Genomic DNA, 18,954 nt, shown 5'->3' with positions numbered 1-18,954 from the left:
TTTTGCTTGGTATACCTGATCTAGAAAACAAACTGGTCAAGAGCTGTCCTACCAGATGTGAGTGTCAGTCAGCATCTGATCTCCATATAATTTATAAGGTATTAAATTACAAAATAATGAATCTTTTCAGTTAGCGTTTTGGCACATGATGACAGTGTTACGTTTTATGTGAGAATATTGACCGCAGCTCTCGCCCCATAAAACTGCAAACAGGGATTTGTAAGCATTGGCACTGGTTTCGCTTAGAAAAAGACACCTATTATGCTCGGGTTACAGTTAAGCTATGTATGCACAGCCTGGAGGTTGTCCAGTCACACACAGTTCTTTCCCCCTCTCTTTTAATGTTTCCTTAAGAAGGCGAGACAGTGGTTTCTGAGCTGGATGTTTTTTCCCCTGAATTTTGCTGGAGGAAGACAGCAGAGCAGAAGCTGCTCCAGGATTCCCACAAGTGATGTTTGCTGTCGGTCCCATTCTGCCCCTGTTCAGCCTGGAGTGATGGGTGAGAGCAGGTCCTGTCCACAAAGCCCCCAGCCCCTGAGCAGTGTGGGAATCCCAGTGTTCTGCACCTTCCTTGCAAGCTTTTAAGATTTGCAGGCTAGCAAATAAAGAGTAGCCACTGAGAGCTAGTTAGCATGGAACCAAGCTTCAATCTATGTAAAACTGAAGGAAAGAAGTGTTTTTGTTTTTGTTTTGTTTTGTTTTGTTTTTTAATGCATTGGAGACAAGCATTTATGTGCCATGAGTTTTACCCATCGACAGAGTGAAATGCACCTTCAGTACCATACCCTCAGCTTTTTAGTGGTTCTTTCTGCTTGTACTCTTTCTCTTCTGTGTCTATGAACAGAGCACTCCTCTCACCGAGCTCCATTTCCAACTGGTTGTTAATGGCAGGGCAGTGTGCTGGGTCCCATCTGGGATGTGTCCCAGCTGTCATCCATCTCAGCCCCTTCCTTCTCCCAATAGTACTGTGAGCTGCGCATGGACAATGATGCCTCCATTGGATCCTCTTGTCTCACTTGGCATTTTGGACTCAAATTATGGTAGCAGCTCCTCTGAACTAGCTACATTTCATGGCAAGTGCTGAAACAGGTTCCTTGGCCAAAGGCAATACAACTCTTAAAGCATTTTAAATGTACAGTACAGACTGCATGGGAAGGGGTGGAGAGAAAGAAGCATGGCAACTCTCTTGGCACAAGATGCCCTGAATTGCAGGGACATGTTTGTGGGCTCAGAGAGAAACACTGATCTCTAGGAGGAGGAAAACGAGAACAAAGCTGATGTTAAAGTCAGACATTGGACTCTCACCCTTCTGTAAAGGGCAGCAGGTAAGTGACAGTCCTGCGAGTGCTGGAGCAGTGACCTCTAAGGCCCATCTTGGCCTTGATGAGCAGTGGGATATTTTTCATTTGAAGTCAGTGCACTGCCAAATCAATAATCCTTTCGAAGCATAGCATTTTTTTCTTCTAATATGTCAGAAAATGGATTGCTTGTAAGCAGTCACAGTGCCACTGTGGCTCAGTATCTCATCAGCTTTGATCAGAGTAAAGTAAGATGAATGGCTACATAGAAAACATCTGCTCCTTTGCTATTTTGCCTTTCCTACCCCCACCCCCCACCCCCCCACTGTAGCCTGAGAAGCAGCTTGATGCTATACTGTGCAAAGTGTGGGTTTTACAGATCTAAAAAGGTAATAACTTCATACTTCTTAATGTTTAGCTGTTTTTCTCCTTTACGTGCCTTATGCTTAAGGGTGAAGTGGCCTATTTAGGTCAGGATAGCTTGAAACAACAGCTGGAGAAATGAATCATCTCATAAAACGCAGCAAAGAATACAGGTAGTTAATTTTCCACATAAATTTATATAATCTATATCTATAAAAGGAAATGCAGGATATGTAATAAATTAATTGCAAAACAAGGAAGCATTGTGGTAGTGAGGAACAGAGTGCAGCTAACTCGTTTATCTTCTTCTGGAGTTACTTTGAGACTGTTTAGTTTAATTAGTTGAGTGTGTAGCAAAAATCCAGTGGGCAATCACCAACAAGATCTTCTGTTAATTGGATGTCTTCTGTGAACTGGATGCTCTGACACCAATTGTCTGTATCCAAATGCTCTTTTGTAAGGGCAGCTCTCCTGGGTTCTTCAGCCTCACACTGTCCCTTTGGAGAGGCTTGGGCTGGTGAGAGCTGTGGGGTTCCAGGCCCTTTCCTTTAGTTGGCTTACCAGAAATAGTCCCATAATCTCCTGGGACACAAAAGCCCAGGTACAACAGAGCAGTAATGTGCTCCTAAGCGACATCTCTAGGAAGAGTTAAAAATAAATTAAGAGACAGTTTAGTCTTACAAGATGAAACTTACTTTGAAACAGCATCATTCATTACTTTTTAGTTTGTTGTTTTTGTTGTTGTTTTTTTTTTTTTTAAATCATCAAGCAACCCATCTACCTACTTTCAAAAGAATTATGTACGCTCCAAACCTTTCCATACAGTAAGCTCCAAACCTCTCCATACAGTAAACTTAACGTGCCTGTGTCTAGTAAAGCTGGGATGTATATACTCTTGCAGTGAAATAAGGAAAAGCCCAAAGCTTTTATTATACCTTTTTAAGCAAACATACATATCGTGTGAAGTTACTGAGTTAACATACGACGATGCGTTTCCAGAAGGCATGGAATACTGGCAGATATCTCTAAGAAAAATCAAACTTCATACTTCCCAACTGGTCCCACTTCAACCACTGGGGAGAAGAAATGCCAAATGTTGGCACTTTCTGCGTATCCTGATTAAGGAATCTGTTCAGTTCCCTCCTTTGCTGGCATGTACGGTGTCTCTCCAAAGAGTGCCATCGGGATTTTTATATCCCATCTGGTGGGACCATCCCACCATAAGAACTTATCTACCTGTGCAGTTATTCCCCAGTGACTTTTATTCATTAGCAGTATGCGAGAACCCACGTGCTTTCAAAGAACTGTATCACACCTGGTGTTAATCAAAAAGGTAACGGGGGATAAGGCACGTGTCAACATGGCACTAGAAATGTGATTCAGATGTTGGATCTCCCCCGTTTGTAATGGCCTGGTCACTTATTTCATCCTGCTGTGCTGGTAGAGCGGTCTTTGTTAGAGGGGTCTCAGTCTTGAAAAGGGAGTCCATTTTTATCTGTGTCTTTATGTTGAAAGATTTCTGGAAGGATTCTGATGTGAAGTAATAGATAAATGGGTCAAAGCAGCAGTTCATGGTTGCAATGCACAACGTGATTGGGTACATTGTCCGTGCAAACCTCTCCAAGGAACAATTTGCTATCGCCTGGGACCGCACAAGAGCATACAAGAAGAGTATGGAGTTATAAGGCACGAAGCACACAACAAAAATGGCCACATGCACAATGATCATCTTCAATACTTTCTCTTTGTTTGTCCCGATCTGAGACAAGGTGGCAGGTTTGCGGAGCGTCCTGAGAACTAAGGAAGAGCACGTGAGGTTGAGTAGCAAAGGAATGATGAACCCCACCACCTCAATAAATATAGTGATCTTAGACAAATAGGTTTTCCAGATACGTTTGGAAAAGCCTTCGAAGCAGGTGGTGCTGGTGTTGGAAACGTTGGTTGTGGAGAACAACGAGGCTGAGATTCCACCGCTGAGGACCAGTATCCAAACGCCAGCACAGACTATGGCTGAATTTCTTCTGGTCCTAATGGTACGAGACCGGAATGGGTAGACTATTGCAAGGAAACGGTCAACACTGATGCAGGTGAGGAACAGCATGCTCCCATAGATATTAGTGAGAAATGCTGTCCCAGAAATCTTGCACAGGCTATCTCCGAAAGGCCAATGCCTGTTAAAGTTGTAAAAAATTTTAAAAGGCAAAGTGAACACAAACAGCAGATCTGAAACCGCCAGGTTTGTCATGAAGATGGCCGTTTCGCTCCGCATCTTCATCCGGCAGCAGAAAACAAAGAGGGAAGCACAGTTAGTGATCAAACCGAGGATGAAGACCACGCTGTACACGGCTCCATACAAATTGTACTTAAAGGAATCATCTGTCAAACAGGTATGGTTGTTGCTGTGGTTTCCCATGCCAAGTCTGTGGTGTGCTTCCGAAGAAGGTCAAAGTCTACTTCAGTGCCATCCATAAAATAAGGCAGTCATCTCTTTTCTTCCTGATGAAACGTCTTCCAAGTTAGGTCTCTTGAACCCTTGCTACCACATCCTCATTGCACATCCTTTCATCCTAAAGGGGAGAAAAATAAAAGCTATCAGTTTTGCCATCTATTATTGCCTTGCGTGTCTGTGCAAGAATTTGCTCTTTCCTTTCCAGTTGTTCAAACAGGGCCGGTAATTAGTTTACAGCCAGTCTTTATACATTGTTATGAATTCCACTATTACTGGGACTTACCAAAGTTGGACACAGCAGTTATTGCACTCAGTTTTCCTTTGCTCCCTGCTTTGCTCCCCTGTCCTCCTGTTGGAAGGAGAGTGACAGCCAATTCCACCTGGAAGGGCTATTCCTTAAAATCTAAGATGGATTTGGCCCAGTGTGTTTGGAAAGACAACATGGGCTGCAATATTGAGGCTATTCTTTGATTCGACACCTGGGCAACTGCTCACCTAAGAATGTGACAAGGGCGGACAGGAGCTGAAAATGCTGGTGCTTACTCCAAACTGTGCAAAACATTGGGGTTTCTATTCTTATATTTATCTGCAGAAATGACATTATTTGCTAAAGGGATTTTTTAAATGCTTTACAAAAAGACCTCTCTCTAAGTTGTACTGACTTCATTTGATTTTCTTATCACCTTTCTGAACTTGAAATCTGGCAAATCTCATGAGCCTCATTCTTGTAAGACTCCATCCCAGTTCAGTCAGCTTTGGGGAAGTGTGGAGTTGAAGATGTCATTTATTGGAAATAAGAGCTTTCTGAACCACCTTGATGTTATCCTCCTATGGTTATGCCAAGTATTTGAGGCCTGGGAGCAGAAGCAATGGGGGAATCTCATTAACCAGCATGAGAAGGGCTTGTGGGCTGGGGGCATGCCTTGGCAATGTGAAGCTGGGTTACCAGGGTGGGGACCTTTGTCTTGTTAAACACAGCAAACCGAATCCAAAACAGTTTGTCACCCTTTAGTAATTTGTAATCTAGGAAACGTCTCAGTAACTGCAGCTATGAAGTTACTTGGAGATGAAACCATTGTGAATTGTAGGACCTGTTCCAGAAAGTGATTGATAACGTGGTTACAACAGCAAACATGTAACTGAGCAGGCTGGTGTTAAAGGTTGGAATGGCAACGTGCAAACAAACAAACGCAGGGAGAAAGCGCGGAATGGAGACCATTGAAGATGCAAACAGATCAAATCAAATGTTTTCCATATGTTTTTCCTACTGGGAAAAACGCTAGCAATAGTTCTTGCGTGCTGTCAGTGAGCCAGCTGCTGAACTGCCAGCTCTGCAGGGATGCAGCACGGACTGGCTGTGCTCACACCCTGGCAGCACGGGGCTCACTTTGTGCTATGAGCAGCATCCCACCCCAGAGACAAGTGGGATGTGAAGCTGGGAAGGGAGGATCCCATGATTTCACTCGTCAGATGGCTTTGAGTGGCTTCAATCTTTTTGATGTCCCAGAAGATAAGATGGCACTATTGCATGTGTCCTGATGGGGAGGTTTCTTGCCTGCTGCTCTTTGCTGTGCTGTTGTCCTGCTTGGTTTGATGTGCATACCTTTTGCTCCCTGAACTCTGTTGTTTCCGTGGATGACATTGGTACAATGCTTCTAACTCAGCAGATCTTCCTTCCTGTCATGTTCATTTTGTGTTATGCATTTGCAGCTATAACAATATCCTGCCTTAGCAGATACTCAAATCAGGGGTAGATGTGCCTTTATCTGATCGCAACTGACTGTGTGACAGTGCGAAATGAGATGAAAGCCCATAGTGAGGCTTTCCTTCATGCACGTGTGGGGACTGACAGCAGGAGTGGGCTGTGGGGGGTGCAGTATCTTCTGAGGCCCTATGGGCTTCCGCACTCATCTCAGCATTTTTTTTCCTAAGTTATGGCTAAATGAACTTTGTTTTCTGAACTCATTTCACAACAAACATCATTATGAAAAGGGCAGTAGTAACATTTCATAGGTGTACTTTCTTTCTTCTTAGAATGCATGGTAATCTAAATAAATGGAGTCTCACCTAGGAGTTGAAATGCCCCTTGGCAAGAACTCAGCTGTATTCAAGAGCAAACATTAGCTCCAGCCTCAGCCTAATGCATTAAGTAACTTGCCCAGTAAAGAAAGAGGCTGTGTGATATCTCCATCAGAAGAAAGTCTGGTTTATACTGAAGCACAACCTCCATAGGACCCTTTTTCCTGCTGTGTGCAAAGCCCAGGTGTGCTGGGCTCAGTGTCTGGGTGAGGTTTGAGGCTCGCTGGGTGCCTGCACAGGGCTGTGCTGGGGTTGGGTGGAAGCCCTGCTTTGCATTCTGTGCACGCACTGTGGGATTTTGGCTGCTCCTCAAAGCACAGCTGGGCGCAGCAGGTTTAAAAGACAGCTTTGAAATCCTTACCTTCACTGTTGGCATATGTGGTCCCTGCCAGCAGCCTGACCCAGATGCTTGGAGCACAGGAGAAAAGGAGCTCCATCAGCTGGTTATTTTTCCTTGCTCCGCATCAGACGACCACAGGGACAAATACAGCTTTTCTGCTGTGTGAGAACTGCCTGCCAGCAATTGTCCAGCCAGGTTATGGTCTTGGAAATATAAGCGTGTGTTGTTTACCTACCTAACTCTGCGGGGCTTAAACAAGCTGACAAGCTGCTTTCAAACTGAGCCACGTGCTTTAAATTCTGCAGCATCAATCCACAGGTTTGGTTTTTCTGGATGTAAGGTACCCTGCTTCCTTTTCACCAAGGATTAAAGCAACAGGACGCTCTTCATATGCATCACGTTCACTGCTGCTGCTTTGCTGGGAGAGCTGTTGGTGTTAAATGCTGAGTTGAGTATGAAGGCTCTTCAGGCAGCTCAAAGCTTTAACTCCTGTACCTACAATGGGCTCTGTGGGTGAGGGGAGGGATGTATTGAGCTGTTATAGTGCACAGTCTGGCTCATGTGTGGTTGTTATCAATATTTCCTCTTGTAGAGGGGATGATATGGCAAACCCATAGCTGCTGTTCCTCACATAACCTCCTTACTCTCTTACTTACTGGAGTGGGGCTCAGGGTTTGCTCACATCTGCCTTCTGCTGCAGAGCCCCTGTCTTTTGAATGCAAAAAACAAAGGAGGCCTTCTGTGCATTACTTCCTTTGGCACACATTTCTCCTCTTTGGGATTTTTTCTGTTTCCTCCTCCGTGCACCCCAAGAAGTCTTCAAAGCATCAGCAGGATTCTGAGCAACCGTTGCTTTTGTTCTTTCAGGTTTGTTTGTTGTTTTATACAGAAAATAACTTCAGGTAAACAAGCACTTTGTAAAACTCTATTTATAGTTCCATTGAGGTCGTTCCTTCTCCTTTCACACTCATCTCATTCTCTGCGCTGCTGCCAAATGGAGGGCAGCAAAATGACAGGGTGAAGTTTGGGACCGACTTTTTGCATTGCCACATTTTCTCCTCCATGTTTTTAATAGATGTCAGAGGTAATGTTGATCTGTGGAGGATGTTGGGCACCTGAGGTGTGCTCATATCCGTAGCTGAGCACAGCACAGCCATTTCATCACCATAAGTGGAAAGGTTTCAAACATGGAGGATCTTTTAGTTTCGTCTAGAAATCCCTCTAGATCATGGCAGTGCTTGCTGTGTTTTGATACCATCTCAGACTCTCACCTTGGAAATAAGCAAGTGTTCACCTTGGGCACAGCACACGCTTTATGCCTTCCCTTGACAAGAACCATATTCCTCAGGGAGCTTATATCCCTGTTATCCGGGTGGTACAACAACTGCATGGGGTGGTTTGGATAGTTCTGTATAATCACAGAGGTTGGTGACCTCCAACACCATCCAGTCCTGATGTCCACCCAGCCATAAGGCCATAGGACTTATTCAAGACCAGTTATAAGTACTGTAGGAGGGTGAGATACACCACAGCTGTTTAATGGATAGAAACAGCCATTTTTTAGCTGCAGACGCCATCATTTGTGAGAATTCTATAGCAGCACCACCGGGCAATCATGCCACCAAAATGGTTAGCTCTTCAGGTGTACAAATATTCATTTGAAAACTACAACAAGTTGAATTCAAAGCAAGTAAAGCAGCAATGAAATGCAGCAGTGCAGTCTCATGCTGAGCTCAAACTGCTCTGCTGTCTGCAATGTCTGTAACCACAGCAGGATGCCAGCTTACCAAAACTGCCTCCTCTCAGCAGAATCTTTGCTGGTTAGTTTTGCTTGCAGTGAGAACTTTGTGAGCCTTAACAGTAAGGAGTTTGGGGGGGAATTTGGTTGCTGGCTTTGTGAGACTCCATCCCCCTGTGCCCATCGGGGTGGGCTCATGGCATGCTGTGATGTGACAGGTGCCAGTGGCAGACCTCGCTGCAGCACCATCTGCTTTGTGATGGGACACCATGTTCAGGTCTGGCTTCTGAGCTGAGCATGAAGCGAGGAAGGCACAAATGCTTTCATTTCTTTCATTGACTAATCTGAAGGGATGTATCTGGGAACAGTAGGAAAGAATTAGATAGAAGTGTGAACTATAGGTCAGCATAGGCTTCTGTAGCTTCAAATGCCCATTCTTCCCCGGGTTAATCCACCAGAGCAAATACCTATGTTGTACTGGGTGAAAAGGGGACAATGTTTGATGACTAGCACAGATGATGGGCAGCAAGGCTCTTATTTGTGGCTCCACACTCACCATGCCAGGGTCTTCAATGACAACAACATTACCCCCATTTCCCAGCACCTGCTGTTGGCTCAGTGACACCTCCCACACTGGGATCCTTTCAGTCCATTGGCTTTCTCCATTTGCTTTCCCACTCCTCTTCAGCAGAAGGCAGGCAGAGCTAAGCAGTGCCAGCATGGTGTTTCCCACTGCTCCTCCACCCCTGGGAGCAGCTGGCAGTGCTTCGGCCCCCTCCTGCTACCAGCAGGCAGCCCCAGCCCTCCCCATTCCTCAGGAGGACCCCAGTTTCACACCTCCCAGAGATGGAGCTGGGAGGTGGAAATTTGAGCCTATCAGACCTCATCCTCACAGCACTCTCCTTCTTCCCTCTTTTTTTCTCTCCTTTTAATTGCTCAGCACTACTGTTGTCTCTTCACTGTCCTTTGAGACCTACAAAGCATTTCCTGCTCGTGGTCACTTCTCTGTGCTGTATCTGTTTTGTGTTGAGCTAATTAAAATGTTTCCTTCTTCAGAGCATGGTGAACTGCCTTACCCCGCATCCAGACGCTGATCCTCAGGGCATGACTTTCTTTTTGTTTTCACTGAGAATGTCTGTCTTCATTTACATCACCCATTTAACCCTTGCAGTGCCGTGGCCTTCCAGAGGCCTGGCCAATAGCCCAGAAATGGTGGGATTCACCCCACATTTCTCAGCAAAGTCTGCATTATTTTACTCCTTTAACAGGAACGGTTTTGCTTGCAAGGAAACCTCAGGCTGATGATGGAGGGCTGTAGGAATGCTGCTCTTTGGACTCTTGATCTCCCCTTAGCAAGAGGCTCATGCTTTAACAACATTGCTAGATGCAATGGAGTGCGTGGTAATGAGGCTTAGATACAAGGAAAATCTTGATGAGAAGCTGCATTGCCCTTTGGCCCAATGCTTGGAGATTCACAGGTTGTTTTCACTCGGGAGCAGAAGGTGGTGCTGGAGGTGGCTGTGCCTTTGATGTAGCCCTGTTTATTTACAAAGTGTGGTTAAGGAAAGAAGAGTCCTGTTTCCCTGAACTGCTCGGGGAATCCAACAAGGGGACTCAGTTTATTTGCTTACGCTTCCAGAATGCCTTCCAGTCAGCGCCCAGCCCCACAGCTTCCTTTCTTTGCCTTTGGACACCATTTGCAGTGTTTCCGTGGTGGCTGCTGGCTCCCCGCTGCCCTCCCTGGCCTAGCAGCATGAAGCCCTCCATTCACCCCATGCCATGCCCACTGTCTTGCTCTGCACTGCTTCCTCTGCAGTCCCTTTGCTCAAAGCAGTGTTGAACTTTCACCTCTGTTTATCCAAAAACCATAGGCTCTTTTTTTTCCCTTTGCATGCATTAGCATCTTCGTGGCTCCTCCAGCCACCAGTGCCTCAGCACAGATGCCTGTGTCAGCTTTTGCAAGCTCAGCCTCAGTGCAAGAACAGCTGGTTTCCTTGTAGGTCCACATCCATGGAAATCAGTAGGGCAGGAGGCAACCTGTGCATTGCTCTAGTGCAAGGGTTTGTGCCCTGCATTCATGTACTAATGGGGGTAAATAAAACGGGGCTTTGTTCTCTCTAATTGCATTATTTGGGGTGTGAAGGATGGTCTGAGGCTCCTTTCTGACAGTGGTGGTTGTGGGCGGCTGCAGACTTATCTGTTCCATCAGTCTGACCTGCCCTTCTGTGCAGCCCCACACTGAGCCATCCTCTCAGCACCCCTCAGTGTGCAGAGTGAGGCAGCACTGCATACAGCTGTGCCATAGCGCAGGGTGCTGGAGCAACACGCTGCACAAGTGCGTGAAAATAAATGTAGTATTAGCTAAAAAGAAGAGCTTCATATTCGTCTAATTGGTGCATAAGTTGATGTGGAAGAATGTGATGCACAGAGAAAGCAATCTGCTGCATTGCTATGTTGCTCAAGGCTTAGGGACCAGTCAATTTCACTTGCTAAGATCAAGAGACTTCATTTTCTACAAAACTAAGCTAAACTGTTACAAAAGACTCTGAAACTTTCCTTGCAGTGAGGGTCAACTCAGGCTAATTTGGCTGTGAGGCTGTGTGCATCCTTACCACCTCTTGTGGGACTGAGCTCAGAAAACGGCACATTAGAGGAAACCTTGCAGAGCCGCTGTCTGTTCTTGGGAATACAGAGATCCTCTTTTCAAGGAGAGAATTTGCCTTTTGTGCAAGGCAGTGGGCTCCCCTTCCCTGTGACTAAATCTGGTCCTTATTTATGGAGGAGGTGCAACATGGGAAGGAGCAGAGTCTGTGCATGCATCTGACCTGGAAAAACCTCCTGGTTCCCAACTGTCCTCACACCCCCAGCCTCGTGGATGGGGTGGCTCACTGGTGTCTTACTCGTTGACCCAGGGCCACGAGACTGGGACTAGTTATCCATATACAACTAACGAGCAGCACTCAGCAGTGAATGGAGGTCCAATGATACAGCTGGGGCCAGAGTTAGTTGCAGCCTGCACAGTTGCATTAGAAATATCAGCATATACTGAATATGACCACTGAGATCCTAGTTCACTGACTCAGGAAATCTTACTCCTTTTCTACCCAAAGCCATGGAGTTGGACCCCATGGTCCTTATGGGTCCCTTCCAACTCAATATGGTCCATGATTGTACTCTCCTTTGCTGCTTCCTTTCCCTCTGAGCTGGATGAAGCTTTGGCTGAAACTGCCTTAATTCCTGCTCTCGTGTGAGGTCACAGGCAGAAGGAGGGTAGCCAACCTATAGCTGGAAGTGCACTCCCCCCCCTCCGGTGCAGGCTGCAGGGCACAAATGCAGTTAATGGAAGGCACAGTGCTTTCCATTTTCTATCTCATTGCAATACTATGCAATGCAGGTGAGTGGATAACAGCATTCAGGCACTGGTTCAGTTTGTCTGTGTCCAAGCGCAGCTCAGTACAGCTACTAAAGTTGCATAAGACCTCTAAGATCATCTATTCCAACTGTCCCCTTATCACCAATACTGCCCACTAAACCACATCCCCAAGTATTGCATCTTCCCTTTCCTAAATGCTTCCAGGGCCAGTGACTCCACCACTCCCTGGGCAGTCTGTGCAGTGCAACACCACTCTTTCTGAGAAGCAGTTCTTCTTAACATCCAACCTGAACCTCCCTGGTACAACTTGAGGCCATTCCCTGCGTCCTACAGCTGGTACTGGGAGCAGAGGCCGACCCCCATCTCGGCACAACCTCCTTTCAGGGAGCTGGAGAGAGCAATTCTACAACTTAAAGAAAGCTTCAAGCTGCAGAGAGCAACTTCCTCTCCCCAGAATCTAATGACTGATTTCTATCAGCTGCCCTAACCCCAGCCAGGCAGGAGTCTCATTTTCAGTCTCAAAGGATTAAAATGAAACGCAGCTCAGCTTCCCCCACCCTTCCTCCCTCCCGTGTTTTCAGGACTGTCTTTCCAATTGAATAGGCTTTGAACCCCCCTGAAATAGCAAGGTTAGCTTCCTGTCTGTTTTATTTTGGCTTTCAGTAAGGGAAAGAAGATGAAAAAGGGGGGGAATATCCTTATCACTGATATGTGAACTTTGCACTTCCCATCGCGTGGGTTTTACCATTCTGCTCATACAGGGGAGCAGTGCTGCCACACACAATCGTCCCCTCTCAAAGAAAGATTAAAGGCTCTCACTTAAAACAAACACCAAAACAATCCTTGCAAACTTTTCTTTATACTGCAAGTCCTATCCCTTCCAGATGGCTGTATCTTTAGATAGTTATAAGCATGCTATTGAGCATTTGTTTTACTTCTGGCAGGGGTATTTTTATCTGCTTAGAGCTGTGCCTGATTTCTTTTGCCACTGAGTTTAAAAGGAGTCAATTTGAGCCATAAATGGAAGCTGAAGTGAGAAATAAAATGCTGCACTTTTGCAGTATAAGAAATGCAACTCATTTCTTACTTTTTAATGTAGCCTGTAGGAATCAGATCTCACAGCATATGTAACACTGCTAGCTGAAAGCCACGTTTCCATACAGCCCTTTCTTCAGCTCATATTCAAGTGTTCTTACAACCCTGACTTTAAGTGTTAAAACAGAACCCTCGGAATGGCAAATTCACAAATCTGCACCAAACACCGGGGGATGGAAAAGCCTTCAACGTGTCAACCACAGTGACACGATGGCAATTACGTTGTGAATGAGGACAGCTTCCCCAGCAGCAGCTGGGACTCAGAGCTCCTCCGCTCCTTCCCAATAAGTCAGAAACGGACAGAAACATTCATTTCTTCCACTCAAATCACAGCACGGCTCTCAGAGGAAGATCTGTCCGACAAAACATGGCTATTCCGCATGGAAACGCACCGCTCAGCGCCGCCTGCGAGGTTCGTGCCCGGCTTTGTCTGAGCTGGCAGAGTTCAGAAAAGGCCCCAATCATTTCTCGGTGCTGACACGCGATGGGGATGGGACAGCTTTGTGCTGAGCACTTACCGGGTTCGGACCCGTTCCTCGCTGCAGTTCCCCATGGATCCTTTCTGTGTGCTGCAGCCAGCGCCCAGCTATTCCCACGCGGGAGGGCTGCGCGCTCACGCTGCTAGAACTTCGCTGTTCATCACTAAAATCCGAAGCCCCCGGCAGCTCTCGGCCTCCCTTTGTTCGGAGAGGAAACAGAACTGCTGGAAGCTGCGGCCATCGTGTCTTGGGAAGAACGGGCCCGATGTCTGCGCGGGGTTTGCGGGCAGCGGGAGCTCTTGGGGGTCTCTATAGGAAAAGCTTTCCATTGGGCAGGGCCACGGTATGGCAAGCAGAGCCCAGCCCACCCCGCCCCGCGCCCTTCTCGGGCTGCCCCTCGCGGAGCATCGCCCGCCGGAGCAGTTGGGGGGGCGGCAGAGCCCGCAGGGCCCCTCGCCGGGGGGACGCCCCTCGGAGTGCGGCTTTACCTCCTTGCTGCTTCCAGTGAGGAGGGGGTGGGAGTGGGAAAAGCAGCGGGAAGCTGCAAGGCAGAGCCAGCTAGAAAGGAAAAAATCTTTCTGAAGGGGTTTAGGAAGCCTTGTTGTTGGTTTGCTGCTTGCTTTTTGTCGGGAAAAACTTCACAAAGAGGTTGCCTAGAGCCCCCCGGACTGTGGTTCCCCAGCAGATTTCTCTCAGAGCCCCAGGTTCTGGTTGGAAAACCTGTAGGCTCTCAAAAATATGGGGACACAGCTACAAGTGCTGCTTTCTGCACGAAAGCATTGCTTTCTCATCCTGCTGCTCTCCCCAGAGCTGCCTTTCAGCAGAGCCAATCCCTAAGGCTGTGCTTTATCTCTTACCTTCAGTATCAGCCCTCCAGCCAGGACCGGGGGTCTCCAGGCAGCAGCAGTGCAGCAGATGGCTGATTTGTCTCGGCCTGTTTATGCTGCTGAGCAGCCAGTGCCCTTTTATTTCTTTTTCAGCCCTCTCCAGTTCCATAGGGTTGAAATCCTGAGGGCGAGTTTAAAGCCCAGCCTCCCATCTAGCGCGTCCCGCTCGCATTGTGTTTGTCTGTCCTTTTCCTCCGCTCTTCTTGGCCGTTCCCACAGGCAGCCAAGGCCAGTAAACAGCTCATTGTGAGGCTGGAACTAATGTTATTCCTCGGGCTGGTGGCTGATGCAGCGGGCTCTGTCTTGCTTCTGCTGCACGCCCAGCTGCCATGGGCTTTTATCCAGGCGACTCAAACAACTTCCTGAGTATCTCATGTAACAGCCTCCCTCCAGCCTGCAAACCTCATCCTCCAAGGGGTCGCAGAGCTGCAGCAACCGTAAAAGGCGAGCATGGATTTCAGCTGAAAATGCTGGAGGTGCAGATGTTTTCTACCCCTCGTGGTCAAAGGGGCATTTTTTCCTTTATTTTTCCTTCTTTTTTTGTGTGTGTGGGAGGAGGGGGATGAGATGAGAGGCGATCTGGGTATATTGCAAAGGGATGGTAAAAGGCTTCAGCCACCGCTATGCATAGCTGTGAACATAGGGGTGGATGTAGGAGTTGGGGGGGTTGGGGTGCAGAGCCCATCAGTGTGAGCAGCCTGTGTGCTAGGCTGGCAGTGAGGTGCCCCTTGGAGGAGCAGCATGGGCTGCGCCTTCCCCTTCTGATTCAAGTACAGCCAACTTTCCCCCATCCTTCCTAAAACTAATGGCAACTTGTGAGCAGCAGTCAGCTTCGGCCTTTTATGGCTTGTGGGCATTTTCCTGCTTTCAGGGCAAGCCTGATTGCTCGGGTATAATGCAACAGTTTTGCAGCCCCTGGCACCCGTTCTTATGCGAGTGTGAGTGCTCTCAGTGGGGACTGATTAAACAACATGTCTGCATTTGAAATCCCCCTGTTTAGGGAAAGAAGTGTGGTTTGGATGGTTTGAGGCTGAGTGTGCTGTGCCTTGATTCAGAATGAGCACACTGAAACCCTTTGTGGATTGAAGGACCAGTCCTGGGCAGAGCCATTGGGCTTGCTGTAGTTCTTCCAAAGCTGAAAGAGTGCCAGAGTACTCACAGATAAACACAGGATAAACCATAAAGCAAAACTTTTGTGCTTCATGCAGTATTTGGCCAAAATGTGACCACTGTGCCAACGTGGGTGCTGGTGGAATTGAAGCTATCAGCTGTACCTGTCCGGCGTGTCTGCTTTCTCTTTAGGGATACTGGTTTAATTAAACATACATAACAAAAGTCTTCAGCTGTTGTGAACTTCAATGGCTTTCGGGTGATCCTCCTTATAATGTTACCTCTCACTTAACAGGAGTTTGGGGCTGGTATTTCTGTCCTTTATGGCGATCATCCCACCCAGTGCAGTGATTCCACTGCACCCGTTTCCCACCCAGGGTTGCCATTGAATTTAACAGCATCTCTAGCCAGCAGGTGCTCCAGACACCTCCCTTTTGTCTGCTTTTGTGAGTTAGGGGTTTCTTTCATGAAAAAGGAGCACCTTTTTCTACCAGCTGCAGCCCAATTGAGGAGCTGGGCAGTTGTACCTCTAGGCTGACCCAGAGTGCTTCTCTTCAGCCTCAAGAGATCATTAGAAGTAATGATAATAAAAATTCCCCTCTGGAATGTGAAGAGAAAACTAATGTCCCCAGAGCCATGAATTCCTGCCCCCATCACAGAGCAATGCATGCCTTCCTTCCCCCTCTCTGCCACACCAGAGCAAACAGACCAAACTCTGCTCTGTCCATGTAGTCTGTATATATTATTTTAAATGAACCCAGGACAAACACTCCCAACAAAGTGCCCTCACTCAGCATAGGTCTATTTGCCAAACATAAAGGACGGAGGTGGCTGCCTCTCTTCTTGGTTACAGTTACAGGGAAGTGTTTTCTTTAACATGGAAAAACAATGAGCAGACTGCGTGGTTCTTCATCTCCCTTCTCCATGCTGCTCCACTGCTCTCCCCACCCTGGTCCCATGGCGTTAGGCTCAGGCTGGGGACAGGGCGAGCTCTCCTTGCAGCATTGGCAGCACACCAATAATCCCCAGTTAGTTCAGACAACAAGGCAGACAGGACTGTTATCTTTTTGGAAACTGTTGCTGCTGAGCTGGAGTAGCATCTTGAAGCTGAAGCTTTACCCCGTGTTGGCAGTGCTCAGACTTTCTGCCTGTGCACAGAAACCCAGCTGATATTTTGCTTTCTCTCATGCTTCTGGCTCTGTTGTGTCAGCGGTCCCTGGCTTTGGGATTGGCATATGTTTCTATTGGTATGAGCCAGGCAGGAATATCTGGATTTTGGGAATAAGTTAGCCCAGGTGAGTAGCATGTTGCAATTCTGGCTGATTTGATGCTTATCTCTTATGCCATTGGAGGCGCTGACTGTTTGCAGTCAATCAGTGCTTTGGTGTGCCAAGATTTCTGCTGCAGGGCACTTCTGTGCTCTCAGAAGGAGCCAGAGAGCAGAAAGCAAAGATGAATTTCAGTTCTGGAGGCTGCCGGCCCTGCCTGTGGCAGGGAGTTGGAGCTTGGTGATCCTCGAGGTCCCTTCCAACCCAGGCCATTCTGTGATTCTATGATTTAAAGGCCACTAGAATAAAAACAAAGGAAAGATTTGCTTTTCCCCTTCCTCCTCTGCTTGTTGGCAGGACGTTTCCTTTCTCTGCTGTCTCTCCATCTCAGATGTTGTCACTTGGATGCTGAATGCTGTGTGGTGTTGGTCTGTTGGGAGACAACAGCGTGCAGCAGTGGTGTGTGGCACTGGGAACCCTCATGCTGCAGGGGGGATCTGTGGCCAACCTGCTGTTACCTGCAGTACTCAGAATGAACCTCCATGAGATGCTTGAGCACACAGGGGGATCCTGCTTGGGGAAATGGGCAACCCTATGCTGCCAAAGGATCCACCCTTCCAGCTTTCAGTCTCTGGTGGGTCAAAACACATTGTCCACAAGCAGCACGTCCCTGTGATGTACCATTTGCTCAGCCCATGAGGCTTACAGCTTCCTACCATCTCATCCATCTGAAGCAGCAGCTTTAGGACAGCAGCTCCCGCAGAATGAGGTTAGTGCTGGGGTGACCCCAAAGGAAACGTCTGGATGATTGAAAAAAGGAAAAAGGTTCAACCCCATTCAAACAGAGAATTTCATTCAGATGGTCCTCAGGAAAGGAAGGGAAAAAATTATTAATACTGATATTTACATTGGGGGGCGGGGGAGTCACTCTGCAAAAACCACAGCCTCTGCTGGAAAAGGTTTGGAAGGAAAGTTCCTGAGCACATCTAACAGCCATCAGGAGCTCACTGATTCTGCAGTGTTCACTAATGCTTAATGGTTTGTCAATGTTTCCATTCGAAATCCTTTCTGAAGGGCTTCATGAGAAGGCCATAAAAATCAAATGGAAGCGCAAAGCCTCATCCTGTTTGTGTATTTGCTTCTAAATATGCTTTTGGAAGGACGTGGAAAACCATTTTCAATGCTGCAGGCAGATGAGGAAAAAAAAAAAAGCAAGTGCTTGCTGGGATGGGTGCCCTTGCAGTTTGAGGGCTTTGTCTGTGAACTGTGTGCTGCTGCTTGGAGCTCAGCTCCTCTCCCATCCAGCAGGGACAAGATGATTCTTTTCCAAGTGTTTGCTCAAACTGGAGCCCTCCAGGAGCAGGTGCTGCTGGTGGCAGAGCAGTTCTGGAGCACCCAGAGATCCCTCTGCTCAGAGCTGGCAGCCTTCTCAGCCCCCAGGCCTCAGGTTTGCTCCCATCCAATGGAGTGTCAGATTAACTGATTAACCTGTGATTTATTTCTCCCATTCTCAGAGCCATCAAAGCGCAGCTGTTTTCATTCATGAGTCCTGAGGGCCTGCCTTTATTAAGTGCAATTAACTTGAAGCGAAGGCATTAGAACATGAGCTGCTGAAACGTGTTTCACTGGGTAAAAAAGTAAAACGGAATCCACAAAGAAGGAAGGTAAACCAAAATCCATAATGTTGGCTGGGTCACACCGAGACCTCTGGCAGCACCATCTGCCCCCAAACCAGACATCTTCCCCATATCCTGTTGCTTTTCTTCTCATTGACATCCCCACTAAGCCAGGACAGTGCTGCTCTTTCGGGTAGTATCCTCCTCTTTGCTCTCTGTGTTTCCCAGTAGCTCAACAGGGCTCTTCCAAGTGTGCCTCAGTAGCTTCAGAGCCTTTCATTTTTCTTGTCAGCATGTTCATTTTGCAGACTCATTTTGCTCATTATTCATTTTTTCCCCTTTACATGAAGCAATTTCCAGTTGTGCGCGACCAACCCTTGTGCATGAGGTCTCCCTTCAGAAACTGCATCTGGCAGAGGTTTGGCACATGAGAGCAGCTTCAGGTGGGAGAGAAACACCCGGGGAGCCCCTCCTGCAGGGTGAGCTCAGGCGCAGGCTCTGTCCTGCTGGACTGTGGGGTCTGGATGATTCTCCTTGCACAGTTCAGAGGAACTGGCTGTCAGCTCTGTGTGCTGTGGGTCCTGCTCCAACAAATGGATACGCTGCTGTTTGGACAAGAGGCACCAGCAATGCCAAAATCTTATCCTCTGTGCCCCAGGGACACGAGGAGCAGGTGATAAAACCCTAGTTTGGATGGAGCTGGGAGGACCTCAAACAATTAAAGGCACAGCTGGGCAGGAGCTCACCATTCTGCAGCCATGAATAGAAGGAAGAAGCTGAATGTCAGGAAGTGTGCTGTAACAATGCAGGCTGTGAAGCTGCACCGAGGCTCCCAAGGGATGCACTGGGCTGCAGGATG

The 18,954-nt window shown here is 47.5% G+C and overlaps 1 protein-coding gene across 1 annotated transcript; it reads right to left on the bottom strand.

The window, feature by feature from the left end:
* Positions 1-1,844: 1,844 nt before the first annotated feature.
* LPAR4 (lysophosphatidic acid receptor 4) lies at positions 1,845-14,413 on the bottom strand. The gene is made up of 2 exons (XM_072336460.1): positions 14,072-14,413; positions 1,845-4,228 (listed from the first exon to the last, which is right to left on the bottom strand). Exon 2 carries the CDS (start codon positions 4,072-4,074, stop codon positions 3,028-3,030), a length of 1,047 nt encoding a protein of 348 aa, XP_072192561.1. The 5' UTR covers positions 4,075-4,228; positions 14,072-14,413; the 3' UTR covers positions 1,845-3,027.
* Positions 14,414-18,954: the final 4,541 nt, after the last annotated feature.

Source organism: Excalfactoria chinensis, chromosome 4, assembly GCF_039878825.1.
Source record: "Excalfactoria chinensis isolate bCotChi1 chromosome 4, bCotChi1.hap2, whole genome shotgun sequence".
Lineage (NCBI taxonomy): Eukaryota > Metazoa > Chordata > Aves > Galliformes > Phasianidae > Excalfactoria > Excalfactoria chinensis.
Note: the sequence above shows the minus strand (reverse complement) of the source record. Positions and strands in the feature narration are given on the sequence as shown.

Bases quoted from the DNA above. Each gene is read 5' to 3' on its own strand.
- LPAR4 (XM_072336460.1), bottom strand. From the start codon at position 4,074: ATGGGAAACCACAGCAACAACCATACCTGTTTGACAGATGATTCCTTT.